This window comes from Balaenoptera physalus (assembly GCF_965194825.1).
Source record: "Balaenoptera physalus genome assembly, chromosome: 10".
NCBI classification, from domain to species: domain Eukaryota; kingdom Metazoa; phylum Chordata; class Mammalia; order Artiodactyla; family Balaenopteridae; genus Balaenoptera; species Balaenoptera physalus.
The window spans coordinates 18,900,303-18,926,210 of NC_138889.1; the positions used below are offsets into that span (position 1 = coordinate 18,900,303).

The 25,908-nt window shown below is 51.8% G+C and overlaps 1 protein-coding gene and 1 long non-coding RNA gene across 4 annotated transcripts in view; one reads left to right on the plus strand and one right to left on the minus strand.

Annotated features, from left to right (window-relative positions):
• Positions 1-11,026, plus strand: part of LOC309637116 — a 276,838-nt gene extending 265,812 nt beyond the window's left edge. Inside the window, exon 3 of the long non-coding RNA XR_014250418.1 lies at positions 1,292-11,026. This is a non-coding gene — a long non-coding RNA (uncharacterized lncRNA). The remainder of the gene's footprint in view (positions 1-1,291) is intronic.
• The window catches only part of ZBTB16 (zinc finger and BTB domain containing 16), a 190,500-nt gene continuing 175,334 nt past the window's right edge, over positions 10,743-25,908 (minus strand). For 2 of the 3 annotated variants that reach the window (XM_082411088.1, XM_082411089.1), the window contains exons 5-7: positions 23,346-23,516; positions 18,336-18,503; positions 10,743-16,304 (exon numbers count right to left, since the gene is read on the minus strand). In XM_082411088.1, coding sequence (XP_082267214.1) covers positions 16,075-16,304; positions 18,336-18,503; positions 23,346-23,516 — 569 coding nt within the window. In that variant the 3' untranslated portion in view covers positions 10,743-16,074. The remainder of the gene's footprint in view (positions 16,305-18,335; positions 18,504-23,345; positions 23,517-25,908) is intronic. The other variant, XM_082411090.1, reaches the window with a different exon arrangement.

Genomic DNA, 25,908 nt, shown 5'->3' on the forward strand with positions numbered 1-25,908 from the left:
GAAGATATACAGATGGCCTACAGACACATGAAAGAATGCTCAACATCATTAATCATTAGAGAAATGCAAATCAAAACTACAATGAGATATCATCTCACACCGGTCAGAATGGCCATCATCAAAAAATCTAGAAACAATAAATGCTGGAGAGGGTGTGGAGGAAAGGGAACACTCTTGCACTGTTGGTGGGAATGTAAATTGATACAGCCACTATGGAGAACAGTATGGAGGTTCCTGAAAAAACTACAAATAGAACTACCATACGACCCAGCAATCCCACTACTGGGCATATACCCTGAGAAAACCATAGGTCAAAAAGAGTCATGTACCAAAATGTTCATTGCAGCTCTATTTACAATAGCCAGGACATGGAAGCAATCTAAATGTCCATCGACAGATGAATGGATAAAGAAGATGTGGCACATATATACAATGGAATATTACTCAGCCATAAAAAGAAATGAAATGGAGGTATTTGTAATGAGGTGGATGGAGTTAGAGTCTGTCATACAGAGTGAAGTAAGTCAGAAAGAGAAAAACAAATACAGTATGCTAACACATATATACGGAATCTAAGGGGAAAAAAAAAAAAAAAAAGGCCATGAAGAACCTAGTGGCAAGACGGGAATAAAGACACAGACCTACTAGAGAATGGACTTGAGGATATGGGGAGGGGGTGGGGTGAGATGTGACAGGGTAAGAGAGTGTCATGGACATATATACACTACCAAATGTAAAATAGATAACTAGTGGGAAGCAGCCGCATAGCACAGGGAGATCAGCTCGGTGTTTTGTGACCATCTAGAGGGATGGGATGGGGAGGGTGGGAGGGAGGGAGATGCAAGAGGGAAGAGAAATGGGAACATATTGTATATGTATAACTGATTCACTTTGTTATAAAGCAGAAGCTAACACACCATTGTAAGGCAATTATACTTCAATAAAGATGTTAAAAAAAAAAAAAAAAAAAAAAAACTATTTTGTATTTCCTTTGCTTTTTTTCCTCTAATCCTTTCAAAACCTGGTATTGAATTGAACAGCAATATACGCATGTAGTTTAAAAATACCATTCATTGCGTACTCATGGCATATCTTTACCCAGAATGAGAAATGCTATTAATAATTTATCTTGTATGCTTCCAGAAATAGTCTATATATATTTACATGCACATATACGTATATGTTCATCTTGGAAATTTCTAATGGGAGCACAATAAATACATCCCTTTTCCTAGCTGTAAAAAAAAAATGAAAAAAAAAAAAAAAAAAAAAAAAAAAAAAAAGAAAATAGGGTGTATCCAGACATTTGTGTGTTTGCTTTTTTTTTTTTTTTTTGGATGTAGGTAAGTTGACTGTTGCTATGCCCTATGTATTGAATAATTACAGGAAATAAGACTGGAAAAGGCTTCAAGAAATAAAGCCTCATTATTAAAAATTCTCTTACAAAGGGATTCATTTCCGTGACAAACATCAAATTAAGAGCGTTATGATTCCACCCAAGCCAGCTCTTTCAGATGACCCCAAGGGAGCCACTAGGAAGTTGACAAGGAGGCTTGGATTTGAGGAAGAAGAAAAATTACTAATAATAATACCAATGATAAAAGCAGTTTTGACAACTATGTGTAGGAAAGAATTTTGAGTGTGGTAACCAGCATGAGGAATGGATTGGAAGCAAATAGATCTAAAGGTTGTTTTTTAAGAAATTGAATTGCCAAAAAAAACCTATGAACCTGTTCCAGTAAAGGCCTTGGAAGGTTGGAGCTTAAAATTACACTCAGCCCCTGAACTTGTACAAGTAGGAATCAGGCTGGTGGTGAAAGCTGTGCTGTCCTGAGGGAGGCCCACCTCCCAGAACCCACTTCAGACCAGGACACATAACAGTCAAGAAATGATTTCCAAGAGGCTGGAGCCAGGGGTTTCAGAGATGGACAAGGGGATTCCTCCCAGACCGGAGATTCAGAACTTTCCCCATTGCCAGGGCAGGGGGTCTTCATGAGAATCTGTGTACAAGGGCTCCACCGTCCCTGTGGACTACGGACTTGGATGTGTCCCATTCTTCCCATGGTAAAAGGCGATTTTTATTGTAAAGGAGGCTATAGTGGATTGGATGGTGTCTTCCCCAAATTCATGTCTACTGTAACCTCAGCATATGACCTTACTTGGAAATGGGGTCTTTGCAGATGTGGTTAAGGTAAGGATTGAGATGAGCTCATAGTGGATTAGGGAGGACCCGAAATCCAATGAGAATGTCCTTAAAAGAGACAGAAACAACACACAGAGACACACAGGGAAGAAGGCCAGGTAAAGACAGAGGCAGGGATGCTGCCACAAGCCAGGGAATGCCAGGAGCCCCAGGGGCTAAAAGAGACAAGAAAAAAATCCTCCCATAGAGTCTTCAGAGGGAATGTGGCCCTACTGACACCTTGGTTTTGGATTTCTGGCTTCTACACCTGTGAGAAAACAAGTTTCTGTTGGTTGAAGCCCTCAAGTTGTGGCGACTTGTCATGATAGCCTTAGGAAAGTGATGCAGGGGATACTTCCTTTTACAAACCTCTTCCCAACAATAATACAAATGACCCCTGCTCACATGATTGTTAGAAATGAGTCACTTGGCCACACCTAACTGCAAGAGAAATATAACCTTAATTTATACCAAGAAAGGGCAGAAAACTGATTACTGCAGAAAGTGGTTTTACTAAATGTTTCCACGCTGCCCAGCATGGACTGCTGTCATTTATTTTAGCTGTATACCCGTGGATGGGGGTGGGATACAGGTAACTTGCTTTTCGTTCAAAGAACTGATGGTGAGGACTGCGTGTCACCCAGAGACCCACAAATTTTGAAACAGATACAATGACAGGATGGAGTTTGAGGTTATTTCTCTTTGGGAGTGAGAATGTTCCAAGTGTGGGAAGAAGAGTGTAAACAGATATTTGTTGACCAGAAGGACGGACTGTGGCAGAAATCGCTAGTTCTTCACCAACACTCAATCTCTCCTTCCTCTGAACGTAGCTGGAAGACATTTTCCTGTCCCCCTTGCAGTTAGATGTGGCCATGTGATGGAGTACAAGGCAAGGGAACGAAAGCGGGAAAGAGACATATCACTAGTGGGCCAAGGTTTTTAAAAAGCCGGCACGTCCCCTTCAAACTCTGTCTCCCCTTCTTCTGGAAGATGAAGAGGATGACAGGACCTCCAGGGATGGCAGAACCACAGGATGTAGAGAAGAGCCACCTGCCAACCAAAAACATCTACCTTGGATAGCTGAAGGAGTGAGAAATAAACTTCTATTATATTCGAGGCATTGTGTACTTTGGATCTGTTTGTTATAGCAGCTAGCATTATCCTACATCCCCAGTGGAAGAGACAGGCATGGCTATGTGTGGACAGGGCTTCTGAAAAAGGCATGGTACGTTTGAGACGCCTGATCGACATTAAAATGTATGTGTCAGCTAAGCAGCTGCGTCTGGAACTCAGTGGAAAACTCAAGACGAGAGAGAAAAATTTGGGAGTCATTAGCACGTATAAAAATGACAGAAGTAGACACCACAGGGAGAAGTATATAGTTAAGGTCAGAGGATCAGGGAAGCATTCGGAGATAGTCTAATATAATATCCAAAGTTCAGTAGAGGAAGATGAAGGAGCCAGCCAATGAGACTGAGAAGTAGCAGCCCTTAGGGTAGGGGGTAAAACCAGGAGAGTAAGTGTTTGCAAAAGGAGCCAGGGATCTAGAAAGCTGCTGAGAGAGATCAAGCAAAGTGAAGACAGCAAAGTAGCCATGGTATCAATCTTTTGAAAGATGGAGCTGCTGATGACCTTGATAAGACAATTTCAATGGAGTAAAAGAGATAAAACCCAGATCAGAAAATGTTGTAAGAAAAATGAAAGAAGACAGTGTGTATAGACAGCTCTCTCTAGAATTTTGCTGTTCAAAGAAGGAGGATTTGGGTGTTAACTAAAGAGGGATGTTGGGTCAGGGAAAGTTTGTTAAAATGGCAGGTATTTGTAAAGCTGATGGGAATAATTTGGTTGAAAGGGAGAAATGGATGCCGAAGAGAGAAAAGTATGGAAGCAAAGAGTTTGGAAAGATAGGGAGGATGAGACCCAGAGGCCAGGAGGAGCAGTTGACCTTTGATAGGAGGATGGACAGAGAATCCATTAGACGCGTCACTCTGGGTCTCACTTTATTGGGCTTCTTGGTCGTAGGGATTAAAGATGGCCTGGTCTCATGAAGGCAGGCAGGCAGGCAGGCAGAGATCTGGGCTAATGTTGTGTTGTTCTTGGTGCTTATTTTCTTTCGTTGTCCTTGAGACTTCCGAGAAATCTAATTTAAATGTTCCAGGCTGGTCTCAGCTGTGCTCCGGGGAATTAAGGGAAAGGTCAAGTGCCAGGGCTTGGGATAACCAGTGTTAAGGAAGAAGGCTAAATGGCAAGAGATTTCTCAGAATAAGGTGGATATCAATCAAATTAAACTTGCATGTTCCAATCCCCACCCCTACCCCTACTCCCACCACTTTGTGGCTCCCTCCCTTCCCAGATGGGGATTTATCAGGAAAAGCCTTTTCCTTTCTCTGCCCATCAGACCAACCATCATGCATGCATTTCCCCCTTCTCACCACCTAGTGTCACTAGAATCTCACTCTAAGCTGGCCCTCACACTGATCCAGGTGGAGGGAGAAACTCAAGTGAAATGCTGCTTCTTAAACAAGTGCTAACAGGTGACGTGGAGCCAGAGGTATCCTTTGCTCTGAGGATCTTTCCAGTTGGCAAGAGACATAGAATCTTAGAAGTTTAGCGTTGGGAAGGGTCTTCCAAACCATTCAGTTGAATCCATCTGAGATGGCCAGAGGTGCCAAGAGGCGTGGAGAGAGACGTAATGACCTGGCCTAAGACCACTTCCAATCAAATCATTTGTAGACCCAAATGTCCAAGGCATGGGAGAGTCCACTGCCTCCTGGAGAATTCTGTGGAGGGTTTGGGGACAGGCATGGGCTCACCTGCTGTATTAAAAGGGAAGTTCTAGTTAGAGACAGGAGCTGACTTTAGCAACCTTCCATTATGGCTTTCCTAGGCTCTCTGAAGGTTCTCAGGAAGTAAGAGTTGGTCCCATTGCCCCCACCTCCTGCTGTCACCTCTCAGGCCCTCAGTGATGGAGCTGGGGCCCCCTGAGCTCCTGTGTACCCTTCCCTTGGCCTGCCTGCCTCTCTCCCAGTAGCAAAGCTTTTGAGGAGCTGGATTTCCCCGAAGCTGATCTTCCCTCAGTGTAAGATGAGGCCCCGTGGATCCCTGGGGTTTGGGCTGGCTGACAGCATCTTCCCATTCAGCCTTTTGGGATGGGAGGAGCAGGATTTGACAAGGCCAGTTGGTCAGTAGGGGCACAGCTGGGAGAAAAAGGGTCAGGATAGAAACATTGACTCAGGAGAACTTCTGGAAAGTGCAAGTGAACTTTCTCCCGAATAGTTTAAGGTGGTTCTTTTCTGGCGTAAATCTGGACCACATTTTCCCCTTACGCAGCCTGACCTGGTATAGCAGGGACCCCAAAGGAACCAAAGTCCCTTACAAGGGGATGTGCTTTCCCAGCGCCTTTCCAGACCTGCCAGAGCAGTAGAAGCACCTGCAGCTAGTGTCCACTAGGTGGTGACAGAGTCCCAGTGATGCCAGCAGAGGCTCCTGGGTCCTGGTTATGAGGGCTCCCTCCAGCCCCGGAAATGAATGTCTAGGCCACCGGCCCCCCATTTCAGGCCAGCCCTGAGCCTGTCCGCCTACCCCGCCAATTTATTGCTTTCATTTTTATAGCACTGTGGCGTTTAGAAAGCTGATTCACATGCCTGCTTCAGCTGACAATGTCCTGAAGGTAGACAGGGCAGGCATTACTGTACCCCATTTTACAGTTGAGGAAAAAGGACCTCAGAGCAGTTTTGAGTGACAGTCAAGGTCACACAGTGAATGGCAGACTGGCCTCAGACTCAGGTTCTCTTGACTCTCGACATCAGGTTCTTTCAGCCAGAACTCAGCTGCCCCTGTTCCTTAGGGGGTGCCCAGCACAGCAGTCATCACGCTGTCAATCAGAGCAGAGCTGGATCCTTGATTCCACGGGTCCATATGCTGCACCCTGATGGGGCCCATCTGGGCTTCAAAATGCTGCCAGGCCCCAAGGCCAGGGCCCAGCTCTGCCTCATGGGACTTGAGGGCACTCAGAGAAGCAGACAGTGCCAGGCAGCATGGTGACACTACCCTGCAGAAGCCTGCAGCTGGCCCCGCTCTCCAGACCTGCCCAGGTGTGAGTGGTGGAGGGCGTGGGCCTGTGGCCGAGGGTGGACTTAGGTCTGCCCTGGGAAAGGCTACTGAGAGTGAAGGAAAGGCTCTCGTGCCCAAGTTTCCAGCAAATTCTGGGCAGGAATGTGAACGAGGCAGAAAAAGCCGGGAGATGGAGGCTTTGATTCAACACAAGACTTCCCGCCTCATTACAAGGAGTGGAAGCTGTGAGAACATACACCTGAAAGGAAATTGTCAAACCTGGGTGGGTTGGGACACCCAGGGGAGGACATGTCCTGGACAGGCGGCCTGGCGGAGAGGAAAGCACAGAGCTGATGGAATGAGAAGTCTTGGCTTCAAGCCCCATGTTCACCACCGACCGCTTAGAGTCACAGGCTCAGTTTACCCATCTGTAAAATGTGGCCAGTGCTCAGCACCTCACAGGAGCTATGAAGACAGAAGGGAGGCTTCCAAGAGTCCCCCAGATAGCAGATCCCTCTGGGGGTGCGTGGAGGGGTGTCGAGTGCTCCTGCCCTACTGAAGAATCAGAACCAAAGAAGGAGCCTCTCCCTTGGGTCAGGGAGTACGTAGGGCGAAGGCCATGACTTTCTCATTGTTGTCCAGCCCCGGGGGCTCCATGAGGGGACAGACTTGGGGGCTGGGTGCCAGGCTGCATCTCTGCACCCGCCCCCTGGGGAGAGGCAGAAGAACGTCGGGTGCAGCCAGCCGGTACAGTCGTGAGCAGCAGAAAGCAGCAGCTTTGCTATTAATGTAGTCAGTAAATAAGTAAAGGAGGGCTCAAGCTTAGTGTACAGCAATCAGTTTAGAACTACAGGGTAATTAGCGCTGCAGGGGGCTGCGGGGCTGCAGAGTCAGGTTTAAATGAGTGAGTTCACTTGCACTGAGACGCCCCCGGGGGAGCAGAAAACATAGCCCAGAGAGGAGCCCACCCTCCTGCCAGCCCACGAGGGGCGAGGGCTGTGGGTGGGGATGGCGGGGTCCAGAGCCACAGAGAGAGTTGGGGGCTGGCCCCCCCATCATGGCCCGGGACCAGGTGTCTACACACGCGTGTACACGTGCACACACACACACACACACCCATGCACACAGAGCGATGCCCAGGCGGCTCCCTGCCTGCGATCCTGGGCTGGCTCCTCCCTTTGCACATGACAATCACACTTCAGGCGTCTCTATGAACTGACATGGGCACGTGTGAGGGGAGGCAGGGCCGCCTCTGCTGAGGTCTGTACGCAGCCAGTGACACGCACGTGTGGAGGTGCCTGGATGGCAGGTGATGTGCATTTACTTACCCAGTTCCACCGTCCCTGGCAACTCCGACCTCAGCCCCTGATACTAACTGCCTCTCCTTCCCTCCTTCTCCACCTCTTTCTCCCATCTGTTTATTCAACAAAGATTTATTGGGTGCCGACTGTGTGCCAGACAGCGCTAGGCTCTGGGAATATGAAGATACACAACACACAATTCCTGCTCTCAGGGAACTTAACGTTGGGTTAATGGTGACAGTTAAGAAAGTGGGTGATCACAGCGCACTAGGACAATGGGACCAGAGGGGCACCGAATTCAGCCTCAGGGCGACCAGGGGACGCTTTCCTGAGAGACTAGGGTTTGCGCTGAGACCTGAACAATGAGAAGCTGAGACCAAAGGGAGGTGAGTGTGTAGCGGTGATGCAGTTCCTAGAAGAGGAAACAGCACACGCAAAGGCCCACAGGGGACGAGCTCGGTGTCTTCCGGAAACCATCTGCAGTCAGGAGCACAGGGTGGGGGGTGGCTGGGGACACTTGCAGGGGGCGGTGATCCTGAGATGAGGCTGGGGTGGTGGGCAGGGGTTTTTATCATGGAGGGTCTTGTAAGCCTTGTTCAGGAGTCTGAATTCCATCTGAAGAGTAATGAGGGACTTTAATCAAAGGAGTGACATGATGCTATTTGCATTTCTGGGAAATCCCTCTGGCTGCCGCAAAGCAGAGGGTGGACACAGGGAGGGAGAGGACCTGGGGTCAGTACCTCTCTGTCCTGTCCCCTTCCTGGTGGGGGTGGGGTGTGAGGGGCTCCGGGCCAGCCAGGTGGGGAGCCCTGGCAGTGTTGAGCTGGATGGAGAAGGCTGTGGCCTTGGACTCAGCTGGACATCTGTCTGCCCACCTGCCGCAACTTGCTGGAGTCTTTAGCAAGTCTCCGCTGGCTCTGCCCCTGGGCTCTCCCACCTCTGGTGGGAGGGGGGGGCCCCTCAGAGCGGCTGGAAGGAGAGCTGTTAAGGCTGATACGTGTGACCCCAGTGCCCGCCAGAACCCCAGGAGCCTCGGCCAGGCAGGGACGTCGTGCCTCGGTGTGGGGCTGAGTGGGATTCCACCTAAGTCCCTGGAGACGCATCCAAGAGGGATGCAGCCCCTCCCTCGGCGGCCCGGCCCCTCCTTGGACCCCAGCAGAGCGCCCTCTTGGCAAGTCCCGTCCTGGAGGAGGCTGCCCATCTCGGAGGACTGGGGCAGAGGGCAGCTGCGCCTGGGCTGGCGGGGGGTGGGCAGGGGGCGGGCTGGGGGATTGAGTCAGGCCAGGGAGCGTTCTCAGGCTGGCCTGGCCAGGGCCCCTTTCTCTCCATGAGATCATATCTGGGTCAAAGAGCATGTAAAGCAGGCGGACCCCAGCGGCCACACAAAGCCCATTCAGCCCGGCCCCTATTCACTCACCTCCTCTCCCTCAGAGACCGCGCACTGCGACCCCAGCGCAGCGCCTAAGCTCCAGCTTTGATGTCTCAGAACAGAAAACGGCGATTAAATGTTGTTTTAAAGAGGGAGTGCTCACTGCCCTCCCATCTGTCAGGAGAAAGCTGAGGCCTGAGGGGGAGGAGGGGATGTAGGGAACCGGGAAGAGGCGTGGGGAACGAGCGGGGACCTGGAGAAGAAAGGGCTGGGTGGACGGCTTGGAGGAATGGGGCAGAGGCTCAAAACCAAACCAAATATATTTTGGGCAAAGGATTGTTTTCCAAGATGAGAAATGTGGGGAGAGGAAAAGAATACTGGAGAGACGCAAAGGCCAAAAGAAAACCCCAAGAGAAATGAGAGAGAGAGAGAAGGGGAGAGGAGTGGAGAGAAGGGAGAAAGATTGGGTGAGAGGAACAGAGAGAGGTGAGGCGAAGGAAAAATGACAGAGCAGAGCACAGAGACCAGGAGAGGAGGGGAGAGAAGAAAGGACAGCGGGACAGAGCAGCCACCCGGCAGAGGGACTGTCGTCCATCCAGGGAGGCAAGTGTAGCTCCAGGTGGTTTGCAGCTCACAACCCTAGGGTCACACAGACCCCAGCCCAGGGTCCCAGAGCACAGGGGCTGAAAGGCCCCTCTTCCAGTCAGCACCCAGAGCGGGCAGGTTAGGCAGGGAATTGGGCCTCCCTGCAGGCTGGTGCCCGGAGGGTATCACGTGGAGGATGGTTCCCAGTGACTCCTGGATGATGCTGGAGGCCAGGCTGGCCCCTGAGGCCTGGCACTGGTTTCACACCCTGGAGGGGCCGCACTCCCTGCTGTGTTCCTAAGTCTTGGTGATAAGACGGATTATTTTGATTATTCTGGTCAGCGCTGGGCAGGTCGGATGGCCTCGGGCAGAGGTGTTGAGCCAGCGTGTCTGAGACTGGGTGGAATTGGCTTTCCGGCTACATTTACCAGCAGGGCAATGCTCCCATCCCCAGGGAGAGGAAAGGAGACACACCCAGATAAGCAGGCTGGGCCCTGAGACAGCGGGGCGGGAGGAGTCGAGCCCATCACATTTTGTGCAAATGCTTTATTCTGCGAGTGGTGATGCTGGGCTTGCACCCCCAGCTCCCTCTCCTTTCTCCACTCGGGCCAGCTGCCAGACCCGAGGACCTTTAACTGGGTGGCAGCTTCTTGGTGAGAAATTGATGAAACTCACTTGGCTGCGAGGAAGAAGAAGAAAATATCTGTATAATAAAGACCAGACAGGAGCCCCCTGCCTCTGGAGTCAGGAAAGAATGAACCTGATTTGGAATCAAGAGATCTAGATGCAGGTTCTGACTCTGCCACTCACCAGCTGTGGCATCAGAACGCGTTATAACCTAAGCAAACATTCCAACCCAGTGGCTTAGAATGTCAGCTCCTGAGGGCAGGGAGTTGTCTGCTCTATTCGCACTGCATTCCCAAGGCTTAAGACAACGGTAACTGTGCAAGTTAATGGATGAATGCCCATGTTGAAGGGATAAATAGACAAGTGCCTGCTTCATACATTCATTGTACCAAGGATCAAATGCTATTTGTGTACTTAATGCTATTTTTTAAACTAAAACTTATTTGATAAATATGTCATGAAGGTGGGTATGCACCTCATAAAATGTGGCATAAAAGTGCCACATAAGTGAGGCTGCGGTGTAATGTATTCTCTTTCCCATCCCCAGACAGAAATCTCGGATCCTCCCCACCCAAGAAAAGGCAGAAGGGGCAAAGCACTTTTTAAAAAGGGGGGACACTTCAAGCCAGAGACAACTGAATTAACTTTATTCTCTTCTAACTGCAGATTCAAGGTATACAACTGAACATTGCTATTTTTCTTATGAGACTTATAAATAAAAATACAAAAAATGTTCACTACAAAAAAATCTACTGTTAGTAGGATGTAAAAAATATTCTCTTTGCTATAGAAGGCACAAACTTCACTTAGTGACACATGGAGAGAGAAAAAAACCTGCAGCAGTAAATTCGTATTTTTTTTTTCTTTTTCTTTTTAAACCTTGTCAGAAACACTGAAATTACAAAGAAACGCGTCAATCTACATGAAACGAAGGCAGATGGGGAAAGCTGCAACCAGGACCGCACAAGTTCGGGTGAACTGCTTCGGGGCTAGGACAGATAGGGCTGGCAAGCACAACGCAGGGTCGCAGGGCTGGGCTGGGGCCAGAGGGGGCAAGAAGAAGGGGAGAGTGAGAGAGAGAATGAAACAAACAGAAGTGAGAGGGGAGGGAAGGGAGGAGGGAGGGAGGGAGGGAGAGAGAAGAGGGGAGAGAAAGAGAAGAGAGAGAGAGAGAGAGAGAGATTTGTACAAAAAGTAACCAGTAAAATTGAAGAAACAAAATTGGGCAACCTCCTAAAATTAGGCTAAGAGGAGGTGCTGAGGTAGACATGAACTAGAACATTAATTAATTAAAAACACTATTCTGTAATACAGAGCAATTGGACTGGCACTTGTGCTGTCACGACAGAAGACAAGCCATGAAAACAAACAGATAACAAAACAAAACATAATACCCAAACCAAAAGGCTTAGTTTTGCTTGGTCCAGCAGGGCGGCAGGGCCCTCAGTGCTATAATTTACATACATATATATATATATTTATCTTTATATATATGGGTCGGATGTCATGGTGCACCACCACGGCCTCTTAACCTTACAAAGATCATGCATAACACTATGTGAACAACTCCTATAACACACACCAGGAGGCTGGTACCCTGTCTGCAAAGTGGGATGCCAAGGACTCAGGGAGGCGGGGCTTCAGGCTAACAGGCCTGAACCCCCTCTCCCCAGCCCTCTTCCCCTGACCCAACTCCCCTGGTCTGTCTTGCACTCCTCCTGGTCGGCTGTGCCTTTCTCCTCCACCCATCAGTCCCACTGCGTAGGGATAGTCTGGCCTTCTTCCCTCCTACTGAAATATCCAGGTAAGTGCCGCCACGAAGCTCCAGGAAGGAGGAAACAAGATGGGAGGGGAAAAAAGATTTAACGTAGCCCTAGGAAGAACGAACACAGTCCGATCTTTCCCCCCTTTTCTGTCCGATGTCCCGTGCCCCCAGCTTTCACCCTCGTTGGGCTTGCAGGGAATTGGCCACAAATCTCCCCCAGTCCCCCCAGGGTCAGAAGGCTGCCCCCGCCACTGGTCACTCCCCTGTAAGGAGATGAGCCAAAGGGCCCCATCCCTCCAAGGCCTCAACACCCCAGCAGCCAGTTGTACCAATAGCATCCGGAAGGGTACCAGACACTTGTGAAAAATTGCAGCAGGTTTTCTTTTTTTTTCTTTTTTTCTTTTCTAAACATGGAAAAACTGTTCAGGCACAAAGATTAAACAAGCCCGCGTTGCATCCCTGGATTGTACGGAATCACTGGGTCCCCCAGCCTCCCTTCCCACCCCTATACCCCAGATCTCCCTTCCCCGTATTCGTGGCCTCCTCCAAAGCAGCCCAAAGCAGCAATGATATGTACTATTTTATATCTCTCTCTTGCTATATATATATCTCTCTATATATTTGTCTATCCTATATACACATAGGATTTTAATGCTTTGAATGAGTGAAGGAGTGAATAGGGAAAGAGCACATGAGTGAGGGGGAAATGTCACCAAAAGCATTAAGGGACACGCTCATGGGAGCTGAACATAGGAAAGGAACTATTAATCCACTTGGACTTTCCAGGCTGGAGAAAGCTCACTGTGCTGGATAAGGCAGTAGCAAGTACGGTTGTCAGCAGTACCACAGCCAAAGGCAGCAGGGTGACCAAGGGACCAGATGGCAAAGAAGAGGGATCTCACCTGGGGAGAGGGCAGTCTCCACCCTCCTCGTCTCCTTAGCCCTCTTTGTGCAGACACATCTAAAGCCTCCAGATAATTTCTGACCCTCACCTTGGCCATTAGGCCTGGCCACCTTGGCAAGGTCAGAATTCTTTTGTCTTTGTGAGCAGGAAGTTGGGAAAGAGACATGTTGGGAGTCTCTTCAGGGTGTCCGGGGCTTCATGGGAGAGGAGGGGAGAGCCCGGTACAGAGGTCTCCCTACTCAGCATCCTTCAGAGACCCCATGCCCCGACCCTCTCTCCCTACCTCTCGACCAGGATCCATCCCTCCGGGATGGTGGGGGCAGGCAGGGGCTGATTAGGTACCATCCAACGCTGCAACACCAGATTACAACAATACTGCATGATTTAACACACAACCGCACACAGCAAGCACACGCACACACACGCACGTACAAAGGGATATTCTGTTGGTGGTGGTGGTGAATTTTTTTTTGTCTTTTTTTTTTTTTCCTATTCACATTACGAAAGGAAAGGGCAAGGTCCGGTAGAACTGATGAAGGAACTAACAAATATTACAAAAATATTACAATTTGTAAATATTAGCTCAACCCTCTCAGCTTTTACGAACAGCGGAGGAGACCCGGCTGTGTGGGAAGGGTAGGGGAGACGGAGAGGGGTCAGCTAGGTCTATGGAATAGTTTGATTTTTTTTTTTTCCTTCCCCACCAAAGTTGAATGACATCTTGCTGTTCCAATACTGTTTTCTGGGATTTACAGATCCCCTGAGGGCCAGCCTGCCCCCTCTTCTTCCCAGATTGGGGGAGGCGGCAATAGTGCACAAAGATTTCTTCCAGACGGCCCCTCCCCCAACGATTCCACTCTTTTCACATTATAAACATGACAACTGCTCTAGTTACATATTTCAAGTTTAACTTTTTTTTTTTCCTTTCCAAAGCACTAAGTCATTATTATAGTTGCAAAGTAGCATCCTTCCTACATTACCATCCCCAATCAACGGTCTAGTGACACAGCCCCCCCCCCAGTCTATATCCCCCCAACACACAACTTTTAAGGCCTTCAGATTTGGTGGGCGAGATTACAGGGGAGGGCAGGAGGGATGGGGCCGAGGGACAGGGGGGTGGTCACAGCAGCACCCATCCCTCCGACTTCCCTGTATGCCTCACAACCCTTCTCCCCAAAACCGCTTCCCTAAACCACTTTTTAAAACCTAAGATAAAAACGCAGCCACAACTTTCTCAGAGAGAGAAAGGAAAGAGGAAAAAAAAAAAAAAAAAAAAACAACCCACAACTCTTACAAATAAAGCATGAGGTGAAACGGGAAGACCCGTCCCAAAGCGAACACAAATATTGCAAATGTGCTTTCCAAAAATTCAGGGAGGGGAGGCTGGGAGAAGTGGGGGGGAAGCAGAGCAGCAGGATGGGAGGCATGAAGGGAACGAAAGAACTGGACAAACATAAGAGGTAGCTTTTAGAAAAACAACACCCCCGCCCCATCACAACAACACACAGGCTGGCTTGTCCCCAGCCAGCCCTGAAAAGAGACCAGTTTTGGCAATGATAATGCACACAGAGGTGGGGTCGCGCCTTTGCAGGGATCTGAAGAACACAGGCGCCCAGACCCGGATGACCCAGCAAACCGTAAGAAAGGTGGGATTCTCTCCAGAGGGTTTCAGGCAGGATGACATCACGCCTGGGCCGAGCCGGCTGTGATTCTGCCGTGCCCCCGGCACCCTGGTCCCCGGCAGGCACCCACCTTCTGCCCGGGGCCTCCCACTCGGATCCTGAGTACTCAGCTCCTTCCGCACAGCTCCCTCCAGCTGCGAGGCTCGTCGCTAGGGGACACGGGGAGGGCCTTGGCCAGCCGAAGCCTATTAAACTAGCCATTAACTTACACAAGAAACAGAAAAGAACGCTCTCCCCATCCTTCCAACCCCCAACCGAAAAAGAGATACAGGCAGGGGTCAAAAAAGCTCATGAGGTCACAAAAAACTGAGGTAATTCAAGTACAACGTGCTAATAACAGAGGACACAGAAAAGAAGCAAAACGTAACACAAGGCAAAGCGCTCTCAACTCTTCCTCCTCCACCTCCTCCCTGTGGACTGGGGGGCCCTGGGAGCCAGGAGTTCTGTACCGCCCTTTGGACCTGGGTTCTCCCACAGAGCTCACCAGGTCTGGGGTCCAGTATGTTCAAAGGGTCCCCAGCACGACTCACCGACACCCTCCCGGGGCAGGGGTCCCCCCTCCAGGTGTAGGGCACGTCCCTCCATGGGCAATGAGCCCTTTGATGGATTCCTCCTCGTAGGGGCTGAAGGAGGGCCGTAGGGGGTTTGTGTTTGTGTGTGTTTGTTTGGTGGGATAGTGTGTATTTAGTTGTTTCCTTTTTCCATTTTGGAAGCAAAAGCAGCTGAGCAGGAATCTGGCTTAGGACAGGGCTAGACTGGGATGGGCCATTCCATTTACTTCGTCTGCGTTCTCAGAAAGCTAAGGGTGCAAGTAGGGGCTCTGGAGTCAGACGCAGCTTCCCCACCAGGGAGCTGGAGGAGGAGGGAGACACCCGGATCCATGGGGGACTGAGAGGACAGAAGGCAAGGGGAGCCGGGCAGCCGGGAGCGGGGGGAGGGGCTAAGAGCCCTGAGGCTCCTGAAGACCATGAGGGGGCACCCAGGTATGGCGGAGCGGAAGAAAGCAACAGATGAACTGAGCGATGGGAAGGGCAGGAGAACCCCTCCCTGCCCCCAGTCTGCCCCCAGCAAGCTAGAGCTGCCGTCGTCTGTGTCAGCCAGTGACCCCGCCCAGCCCCAGCATCTGCAGGCCCCCCTTCTGCACCCCCAGCCCACCCATCCCTCAGCCCCCACCTCCCGAGGGGTCAGTGAGAGCACGGCAGGCAGAGGTGGTTTGGCTCTGACTGGAGGAGCCCTCCCCCCTTCCTCGTCTCCATTTCCGGACACAAAAGGAGGATCTGGGCGGAGGGAAGAGAAGAACATCCCACCATCCGAGCTGAACAAAAGGCCCCTCCACCCCATCCAAGAAGAGCAGGCCCAGCTCCAGCCAGGAAAGGAGGGATGGAGGGCCCGAGGGGAGGGGCTCAGCCAGGCGTCCAGGTCACCTGGAGCCCCAGAGACAACCCAGAGCCCGACAGCCCCCAGGTTTCCTTTTCCCTTCTCTCTCTCTTTTTTCTTTGTTTTTGTTTGTTTGTTTTTTGTTGTGGTTTTTTTTGCACAGTCCTCCTGGACTTCATCCCGCTCCCTCTCTTCTCCTCTTGCTCCCCGCTCCCCCGCCGCAGCCGCCTCACACGTAGCACAGGTAGAGGTAAGTCTTCTCTATCCTCCAGTCGGGCGGGATCTCCTCGGGCTTGTGGCCCTTCATGTGCTTCTGCATGGAGGACAGGCTGGGGCAGTACTCCGTGCAGATCGTGCACTGGTAAGGCGAGGCGCCGTTGTGCGTTCGCAGGTGCTTGATCATGGCCGAGTAGTCCCGGGAACGCTGGTGGCACAGCTTACACTCAAAGGGCTTCTCACCTGTGGGGGGAGGGCGGGAGAAGGCCAGGACAGAGGGAGGGCGCTGTGAGAGCCGCCCCAGCGATGTTCTGCACCCTCAGCACCCCCTCGGGCTTGCTGGAGGCTCCCATCCCTCTAGGTCAGCAGTCTCCACGGCAATGGATGCACCATCCAGTGTGGCAGCCGCGAGTCACATCTGGCTCCTGAGCGCGACTGGGAACTACGTTCTTTTTTTTTTTTTTTTTTTAATTGAAGTATAGTTGATTTACAATGGTGTGTTAGTTTCCAACGGATTACACTCTTAATCTTGTTCACTGTAACTAACGTAAATAGCCACACGTAGCTAGTGGCCGTGATGTGGGCCAGCTCCAGCCCCTGGACTTATTCTTAACTCTCTCAGGGGCACGGACTCTCCCCTTCCTAAGGAAGGAAAGGGAGGTCTAGAAGAGGGCCCGCGAGGCCTCTCAAATGCTTAGGGATGGCTTTTCAGCACACAGTGCCTTCCAGGGGAGCAAGGGGATGGAGTCCTTACAGGGCTACAGATGGTGGGGAACAGAGGTGGGGTAAAACTGAGGGGACCCCCATCCTGCAAACATGCTACACCTGGGAATGGCTACTCCCCTAAGGCTCTGGAGCCTGCCCTGGACCCTGCCTTCCCCTCTGGGGCCAGAATGGGGGAGGGACAGAGAACCTGGGAGGGCACGGCCACGCCCAAGCTGCGACCCGCCCACCCTCTGTTACAGCCCCCTGGAGCTGAGCAGAGGATGTGAGGGAACCTTGCTCTGATACAGTAATTAACTGGCCAGCCATCTCGCTATCGATACTCCTCCGTGCAGAGGCCCCTGCAAATAATGAAGTAATGAACAGCCAAAGTGATCTAACTATCGACCAGCTATTTACGCTAGTCAGCGCCAGCGCACTTAATGATACACCCGGCAGGTCACATCTCCGACAAGGGGCTCTGGGAAATCCTGGGGGTCACTCTAGTTGTCAGCAACAAGCACCCCGTCCTCTCCTTGTGGCCCAAAGCAGAGCCATGACAACATGTATCCTCTACTTACTGCTCCCTCTGCCCACCTCCCCTCCCGGGAAAACACACTCTCTCCCCTGGGCCAGCAGGACCTGTCTGATCACCTCTCCCCATTCCTCTGCTCAGGCAGCTGTTTCCCCTGATCAGGGGAGCCTTCCTACTTTGCCACATTCCACTACCTTCCACCATGTCTCATCCTCACAGGAAGTCCTTCTGAATATCTACCCCCCAACTGGTAGTGTGCTGTAAATGTCTGACAACTGGCTCTCCAAAAAGCTCTGATTTTGTAGCATTTGCTGATGGCCATGTTGTGAACCCTCCCACTGTAGCCAATTTTAAGCAACCAAGGTGATGACACAGAACATGGGGCTGCAAAGAGATGTGCACAATGGCTTTCCCAGGCAGGCTCGGGCCGGCTCCAGCATCCACTGCCCCCAACTCTGGCAACTCTGGATATCGGGACCACTTCCACCTGTTCTGTCCTCAGGCCCCAAGAAAACAGTTGCTCACATTACTTTTATGTAAAAAGGAACATGAAGGCCCTTTGAAATGGTAAAATATTATACATGTAGAGGGGTTAGTAAATCCAACTGCTTCTCTAATCGTTGAACCGAACTCAATCTAACGTACAATTTTTCCCAACCCTCATCATAACCTAACTTAATGTCACCTAGTTCTTACTGTAACCCTCAAGTCACGTGAAATCACCTTAGCCTTCACTTTCAGCTAATCAGGCCAACTGACCCCCAATTCAGGATTCAGGAACGGATATCCTCTGTGAGCTCTTGGTATGGCCGCCTGGAAGGCTAGTCTGGGTTCCCGGAAAGAGTGCTGTGATTGACTAGCAAAGTCCGCCTCGCCCTTGCAGGGAGGAAGTGGCACTCAGGTCCCCGTACTAACCCTTAACAGAAGCGGTTCCACTCTTCGGTTCAGCCTGGGACCATGGGCACCCGGGCTTCTCTGCGGACCCACCTGCCCCTGCCCACCCCCCCGCCCCGGAGCCAGCTGTGTGTCCTCAGTACCTGTATGCACCCGATAGTGTGTCTCCAGCTGGTGCTTGAGGCTGAACTTCTTGCCACAGCCATTGCACTCATAGGGCTTCTCGCCCGTGTGGATGCGCTTGTGGCTCTTGAGCGTGCTCTCATCCCGGAAGCAGCTGCCACAGAACTCACACTCGTACGGGTGGTCACCTGTGGGGACAAGGGGCTGGATCAGGCCCCCGCCTCCCCCGGCCCCCTCTCCAGGGGACGGTAGGGCAGGTTCAGTGCACCGGGAGGAAGAGGCTGCCTATTGTCACCACCTCCAGAGATGACTGAGGGACCCTCCACCCCTGCCAGCCCCTTAGCATCGACAGGGAGCACGCCTGTCCACACGTGTCCATACTTTACCGTGGCCCAGCGGCCATCCACGCCTCAAGGGCCAGTCTCGGGAAAAGAGAGCCCGTTTGGTTCAGGGATGAACAGAGCCACCAGAAAGCAGGTCCCCCTGAGGGCAGAGCAGAGCCAGGGGCTTCGAGACCCTTCCCCCAGCTTCCTTTCCTCTAGGTCAGGGGCAAAAGCCATTCCAGCCTCACTCCCCTACCCTCAAAAAATCCCTCCAATGTTCTCAGTGTCCCCCAAATTCCCTTCTGCTCTTCCCCTCCTCCACAGGCTTATGCAACCGTTTTTTCTGCGTGATTTCCTCTTCTCTCCTTGGCGAACTCCTAGTCACCCATCAAAGTCCAGCTCACGTGTCACCACGGTTTGGAAGTTTCCCTTTAGCGCTCTCCCCCCACCCCGCCGCCTGCTCAGGCAAATTGAGTCGCTTCTCCTCTGTCCCCAGAGAGAAGCAATGTCCAGCATTTTGTCCTTTTAGTAGTAGCAATAGTACACGTTTCACGGCACTTTTTCATTAAACTGGCCCACATCTGTTGAGTGGTCACTGCTGTGTTAAGCACTTCACACGGATCAATCATATCACGTAATCATCACAACCACCTCACGAGAAAGACAGTATCGTTCCCATTTTACAGAAGACAAAAATGAGATGTTTAGAGATGCTTAAACATGGTCCCTAAGGTCAAAGAGCTAATAAGGAGCTGAGTTGGGATGCAGATCTGGTGCCAGAATCTGGACACTGGATACTTACCAGACTTCTAACTGACATGCTGTGTTGCATCGGCTGTGGCACCCACCGTGCCCACAGACTAGAAGCACCGTGAGGGCAAGAAGGGAACCTTGTTCATCCCTGCAGCCTCAGCACGTAACACAGAGTAAACCCTAAGCAGATGCTCGGGAAATGTCAGTATATGAAACGTGGGGAGAACTGCCTTTCCCCGGCCTGGAATCCAGGCCCAGCAGCTTCCTTTCTGAGGCTGGGGTGCGGGGATTAACCATCTTTCCCTTTGTAGCCAAAGTGGGGGCTTTGTGGGGATGAAAGGTGAGGACTTCAGCTACTTATTTATTACAGGAGTGAAGGCGCAGACAATAAAGATAGATTGATTACCCCAGACTTCGTTCATGAATATTTAAATATCGCTGATTCGTCTTGTCACTGTAATTACAATTTCTCTGGGCTGCATCTCCAACAGCCATAGTTTATGGTAAAGAATGGCCCACTGTATTTCACTTGTCCCTCTGCAGATGTCTGGGGCTGCCAACCGTGTAATGTCCTCTGCATTTCATACATTTTCTTCAGCTGCTGAAGGTTTAAGTCATCCACAATGACCTACGTTTTTTCATTATCCCCATGTCAAACTGCGCTCGTGCCTGGGCATAAATTGTCCTTCTCGTTATAGACTTGCATGCCTGCGCCTTCACTTCCTCTTTAAAATGATATTTTACTCTCTTCTCTCTCTCCCCTCCTCAGGCCGCTAACCAAACCTCCCCCTTCTCGAACGCAAGCCCCTGCACCCACATGCATTCTCATCTCTTCTTACAGCTCTGAAGGGTTTTTAAGGCTCTGTGGGGAAAGAATGTTGCGGTCTGCTCCCTGGCGGGCTCGCTCACGGGTGGAAGGTTTGCAAGATGCTCCGAGGGTGTAGACGGGTGGGTGGGAGCGCTTCCATCGGAGGGGTAGGATGCAAGAAGCTCCAAGAGCAGAGCCACTCTAGGGGGCCCTGCCCTGGGCTCAGAGGAGAGCCTCCACGTGCAGATCTGGGGATGAGCAGATTCCTGAGTTCCTGGCACCTGCCCGTGCCCTCGCTGCCGGGGGCTGTGCAGACCGGCCGGTCCCCAGCCGCCAGCCCCATCCAACCCCAGGGAAGGAGAGGCCCATGCAGACCCTGCTCCTAATTAGCTGTGTGTCTAACAGAGTGAGGGTTGGTCTGTGCACGCCTGGGCCCGCGTGCCACCCTCTCTGCGTGTAGACGTCTGCACACACAGCCCCGTCTGACATCCGACTCCCCCTCCTTACTGGATCGGCAACGATTACAACTTTAATCGAGAATTCAGTATCCTCGTTAAGATATAAATAAATAAATAAAGCAAGGGCCACGTGAGACTTCAGCGGAGCCGGTAATGAAAACGTATATCGGCAGCCACACGGTGGGTTGGGGGGTGGGCACCGCTGTCTGTCTGTGCCTTTCCCCTCCAGAGGGGGGCCCTAAGAGTTTAAAAAACAAAAGGTTAAGGCAGAGAGGTTGGTTTGATCCGATTTTTATGAATTTAATTATGGCAGTGGGTCACATGTTACATGACTTTAAATATGAAATCTCTCGAGTCAGCCCAGGGAAAGGAATAAAAAGTTAGGGGGGGGAAAAAAAAGACACCAACACACACACACACACACACACACACACACGGATTTTGAAACATGGCAAGCACCTGGCCTAAAATCCTCACCCTGAGAGTTAATCGTGTCAGTGTTGCTATAATGTACACAAAACTGGCTGCAGAACTCAAAATCCAATTTGTGGTATGTTGATTAACTCTGTAGCCTCTTTAATGAGCTTGACATTAAGTACAGGACAAACGAGACTAATGAGAGCCCCCCCTCCGGCTTGCCCAGCGCACCTGTGACCCCAGCGGTCTGTCCTCACCTGGTGGCTTCCCTGGCACTGGCCAAGCCCAGTGCCATCGTCCCCACCCCAGCCCCATCCTGTGGGCTCCTCAGCTCCCCCACTCAACACAGCAGAGAGTTTATTATACGATGAGCCGTGTGAATCAGGGATCCATCAATGCCAAGAGCGCGGCTGGACTAACCTACCCAACACAGCTGCTGTCGCTGAACACCCGGCCGCAGCAGCAAATGGGCCGAGGACAAGGGAATATTAATGAGGCACTGTGCGGGCTGTGCTCAGCCTGTGCACGGCTGTGCGCACAGGGCCTCGCTGGTGTGAGATCGATGGGCGTTGGTGTAGGCGGCACACATGCTCCATGTTGCCTAGGTTAAAAGCAAGTACTTCTCCTAAACGATGTCTGGAGATAGTCCCTCCCCATGGGTCTGAGCCATGATTGACACAGGGGCCGGGGGCATTTTGATATCTGAGCTCTCAGGAGCTAGTGTGGGCAGGGCAGGGGATACCCTGGGTGGACTTAGCAGGACCGGGATGGTTCCAGTCCCATGAATCCAACTGATGGGACCCAGCAGCAGAATGCTCAGAAATGGCTGAAAGGTAACTGGCCACCTTTGATAAGGCTGAACTTGGGGGCCCAGTGGGGGAGGTGTTGACAGGAAGGTGCATGTATTGGGTTGGCCAAAAAGTTCGTTCGGGTTTGTCTGTAACACCTTACCAAAAACCCGAGTGAACTTTTTGGCCACCCCAATGCCTGCAGGGGATGCTTATGCGGTCACTACAGAGAAAGCCCTTGTCAGCATCCCTTCCTCCTCTGCCCTTCTTGTCGGGCCTTCCCCTCTGAGACCTCCCCTTGTCCGAAGCCAGTAAATCTAAAAAGTTCTAAGCAAATCTGGTGATGCTAAGTCAATATGCTCCCCTGAACGGAACAGCATCCAGAAGCAAGAGTCCAGGCAGGGTCCTTGGCGAGGATGCCCACCGCTGGCAGGCCAGGCCAGCTCGGTCCGTGATAAACAAAGCCCCTCCCGTATCCAGCAGAGCCTGCCACTTAATCCCAGAGCACGATAAGACCCAACAGTGAGGAAAGGGTCCTGCCAATTCTGTCATGAGGCACACAGAGTTTTTTATACCCTCTCCAGCAGACATGAGAACATACCCTGCTACGTACTCAGAACGAGAGTCTGCCTCTCTGTCTCCCTGGCTCCATCACCCACCTCTCACCCCAAAAGCAGGACAGAACACACACAAGCAAAGACGCATGCAGACTCAGAAACAGGCGATCCTTTTATCCATGTACAGCCAGAGAAAGGAAGGCTTTCAAGTCACCCATGACCTTGCTAGAGGGTCAGGGGCTGCTGCAAGGAAGCAAATGCCTCTTGGCTCTCAGGACCAAGTATCCCATCCCAGACCCCTTGACTCACAACTACTCTCCTCCCCCAGCATCTGCAACTGGCTAAGCAGGGATGTTTCATGGCTCACTGTTTATACGACCTCACTGTCTCCCCTAAACAGGGCTAAGGCCCAAGTATAGAACACGTGCATCTGTTATTGTGGAATAAGCAGGGCCACTTCTGCCACGTTCCCACTGTGTGTGTGCACAGTGTGTCTGTGTGTGGAGTGGGCCAGCAGTGGGAGGGGGAAAGGCAGAGACAGAGACCAAGAAGGCAGGGTTTTCTCAAAATTCGTCTTGGGTCCACCTGCATCAGAATCCCTGGGGAATATTTACTAACAATGTTGAGTCTCGGATCCCACCTGTACCCACTGAATGGAAGGAAGTTTCTGAAGATGGGACCCAGGAGCCTGCATTTCTAATGAGTACCCTCTCTGTTGGGCACAGAGAGATTGAGAACCAAAGGTGCCCAGGGTGGGACAGGATAAGAACCGTCCACGTTGACCTGCACCTCGAGGAGGCCCCTGCATGCCCGACGCTTGAGCAGAGGAGGGCTGAGGGCACCTCCGCCTGATGTGTTTGGAGGGAAATGCAGACAGCGGTTCCCAGAGACCCTGCCCTGCCCTGCCCGTCCCCGGCCTGGCCTACCTGTGTGTGAGCGCAGGTGGCGTTTGAGGGCTGTGTGGCTGGGGAAGGTACGGTTGCACTCGCTGCAGATGTAGCTGCGCACGCCCGCATGGACCTCCATGTGCTGCTGGAGCGCACTCTGGGCCTGGAAACGCTTCCCGCACAGCAGACAGAAGACAGCCATGTCCGTGCCTGCAGGACACAGCGGGGGAAAGCCTCAGGGCTGGACACAGGCCTTCTTCACCCAGCTAGGCTGGAGCCAGAGCCAGCGTCAGGCCAGCACCCCCGGGCCCCACCCTCGGTGGCAAACCCAGAGGTGGTGCAGGCCACGCGATGCTGCTGGAGCCCCCGGTGTGTGGCTCCAACGGTGGACAGAATCCACTTACTTCCTGCCCTCGTGGAACCTAAAGTCTAGTGGGAGAAAGACATTAATCAAACACATCAGAGCAGCAAATGAGTCTGCAATCGTATGGAGGTCTGTGTCAAAGGCAGAGTACCGAGAAGGCATCTATCAAAGGGACTTTCAGAGCCTGGCACAGGAGGTGGGGCATCAGGCCAGCCTCTGTGAGGAATCACAGTAAGGGAGATGATACGTGCCAGCCGTCATCCAAGTGTAACTAACTTAAAAATCCCATCTCCAAAAGGCGGGCTCTGCATCCTCACCCTTCAGATAAGGAGAAGGAGGCACAGAGAGACTGAGTCACTTGTCCGAAGTAGCACAGACTTAGTTCACAAGCAAACAGGGCTGGGATTCAAACCCAGGCAACCTGGATTTGATCCGCTCCTAATGCGAGCTACAGACCTGATTCTCTTAACCACGTCTCCATTCATTAATGCGTACATCTTAAGGGTCCATTCATTCAGCAAATATTATTTTAGTATCTTCTATAAGGAGGACTCTCTTTTTTGGCCCTGGGGATGTAGCCACGGAAAACCGTACAAAGTGCCTGACCTCATCATAGATGTTACCCAGCACACTGGGCCATGAGGAGAGCATTCCAAGAAGATGGAATAGTATCTGTGAACTGGAGAGAAACGTGACGGGTCAGAGGATAAGACAGAACAGGTCACCTGAGGAGGCAGAAAGAAAGTAGAGCGGAGGTCAAAGAAGTAGGCAGGGCCAGCTCGTACGAGGTCTTGGAAACCATGTTAAGATATTTAGGCTTCATCCCAAGACCAACGGGCAACTGTCAAGGGATTTTAAACTAATGAGGGACATGAGATTCTCATTTAACTCTGTCTGGTCGTTCCCTGTGCCGATCAGAAGCACGGGTGGGTACCCCATGGTACCCTACAAAGATAGGCTGCCATTTTCTGTCTGTTATCAACCCCCTTCCTGATGCTGCTCTGGGACCATGGCCTTGCGGGGTTCAGCACCACAGGAGGAAGCATCTAAACCTTCCAAGTCCTCTCCAGTAGCTCCTTGCCCACCGTTTTGGATTCCATTTTCCTAAGAATGTCAGCTCCCTGCCCCGGGAAGCTCCCCATCTGCTCGCCTCTCTCTGCCGGCAACTGGGCATCATCACCTGTGGTCAGCCCAGCGCTGCCTCCCCCGTGTCAAGGGCACAAGCAGGAAAGGGGGTCAGGCCCAGCGCCTGGCAGCCCAGAGTGGAAGGTGCAGCAGAGCTTTGGCTGTGGCAAGTCATGGGGCTGCTCGGTGTGGCATCAGGGAGCTCCCGGTAGAAAGAGGGTGACAAGAAGGACAGCAGGAGAGCCTGTGGCCTCCGGGGTCCATCAACAGAGATACCAAATGGAAGGCCCGTTCTGGACAACTCAGTCCCATTCATGGCTGGGTTTGCAATGGACTGACGGGAAGGCAAAGATGGCCTCTCATTCCCCCCAGCCCCCCACCCCTCACAACACCTTCAGCCACGCTCATCCCACTGCAGACAGACGTCGCCTGCATCCAGGTCCAGGGAAGGCTGAGCAGGGGAGGTGGAATACCAGCAAGGGCACAGATTTGCTCCTGGACTCAAAGAGCAGAGGGGAAGGGGAACTACTACAGGCCGTGTGCTAGGTGCTTTATCTATGCTGTCATCTCATTTAAGACGTGCAAGGCAGGATTCTCGTGCCCCTTTTTGCAAATGGGAAAACAGAGTGATTAAGTAAGTTGCCTAAGGTCACACAGTTAGAAGCAGAGCTGGGATTGTTAAATGCTTCAGTATGTCTGATTTCAGAAACCACAGAGCTGGGCTCACGTCTACCTCTGGATCTGCCACCTGTCTGCATGGGCTTCTCTGGGAAGAGGCACAATAATGACATCAGCGAGGCAGCGCCAGCCCAGCTGGTTCAGGAGCCCCAGTGCATCCAGGGCCCACGCTAGCAACAGCTGGAGAACCTGGGCCAGGAGGCGTGTAGTGGAAGCCGAGTCACAAGGTAAAGCTCTCTGAAGCCTTCCTACTCCACTGGGAGCCAGCAAGACCTCTGCAAGGTACCGGGGTGCTGGCTCCACTTGATTGAGGGGGCACACTGATGGGAGCGGTCTGCCCAGCAGAAGCAGACGACGGCCGACAGTGAGTCCTCAAGCCCAGTCTGGCCTGGCCAGCATGCCCCAGAATGGAGTCCGTCTGCAACATGTCCTGCG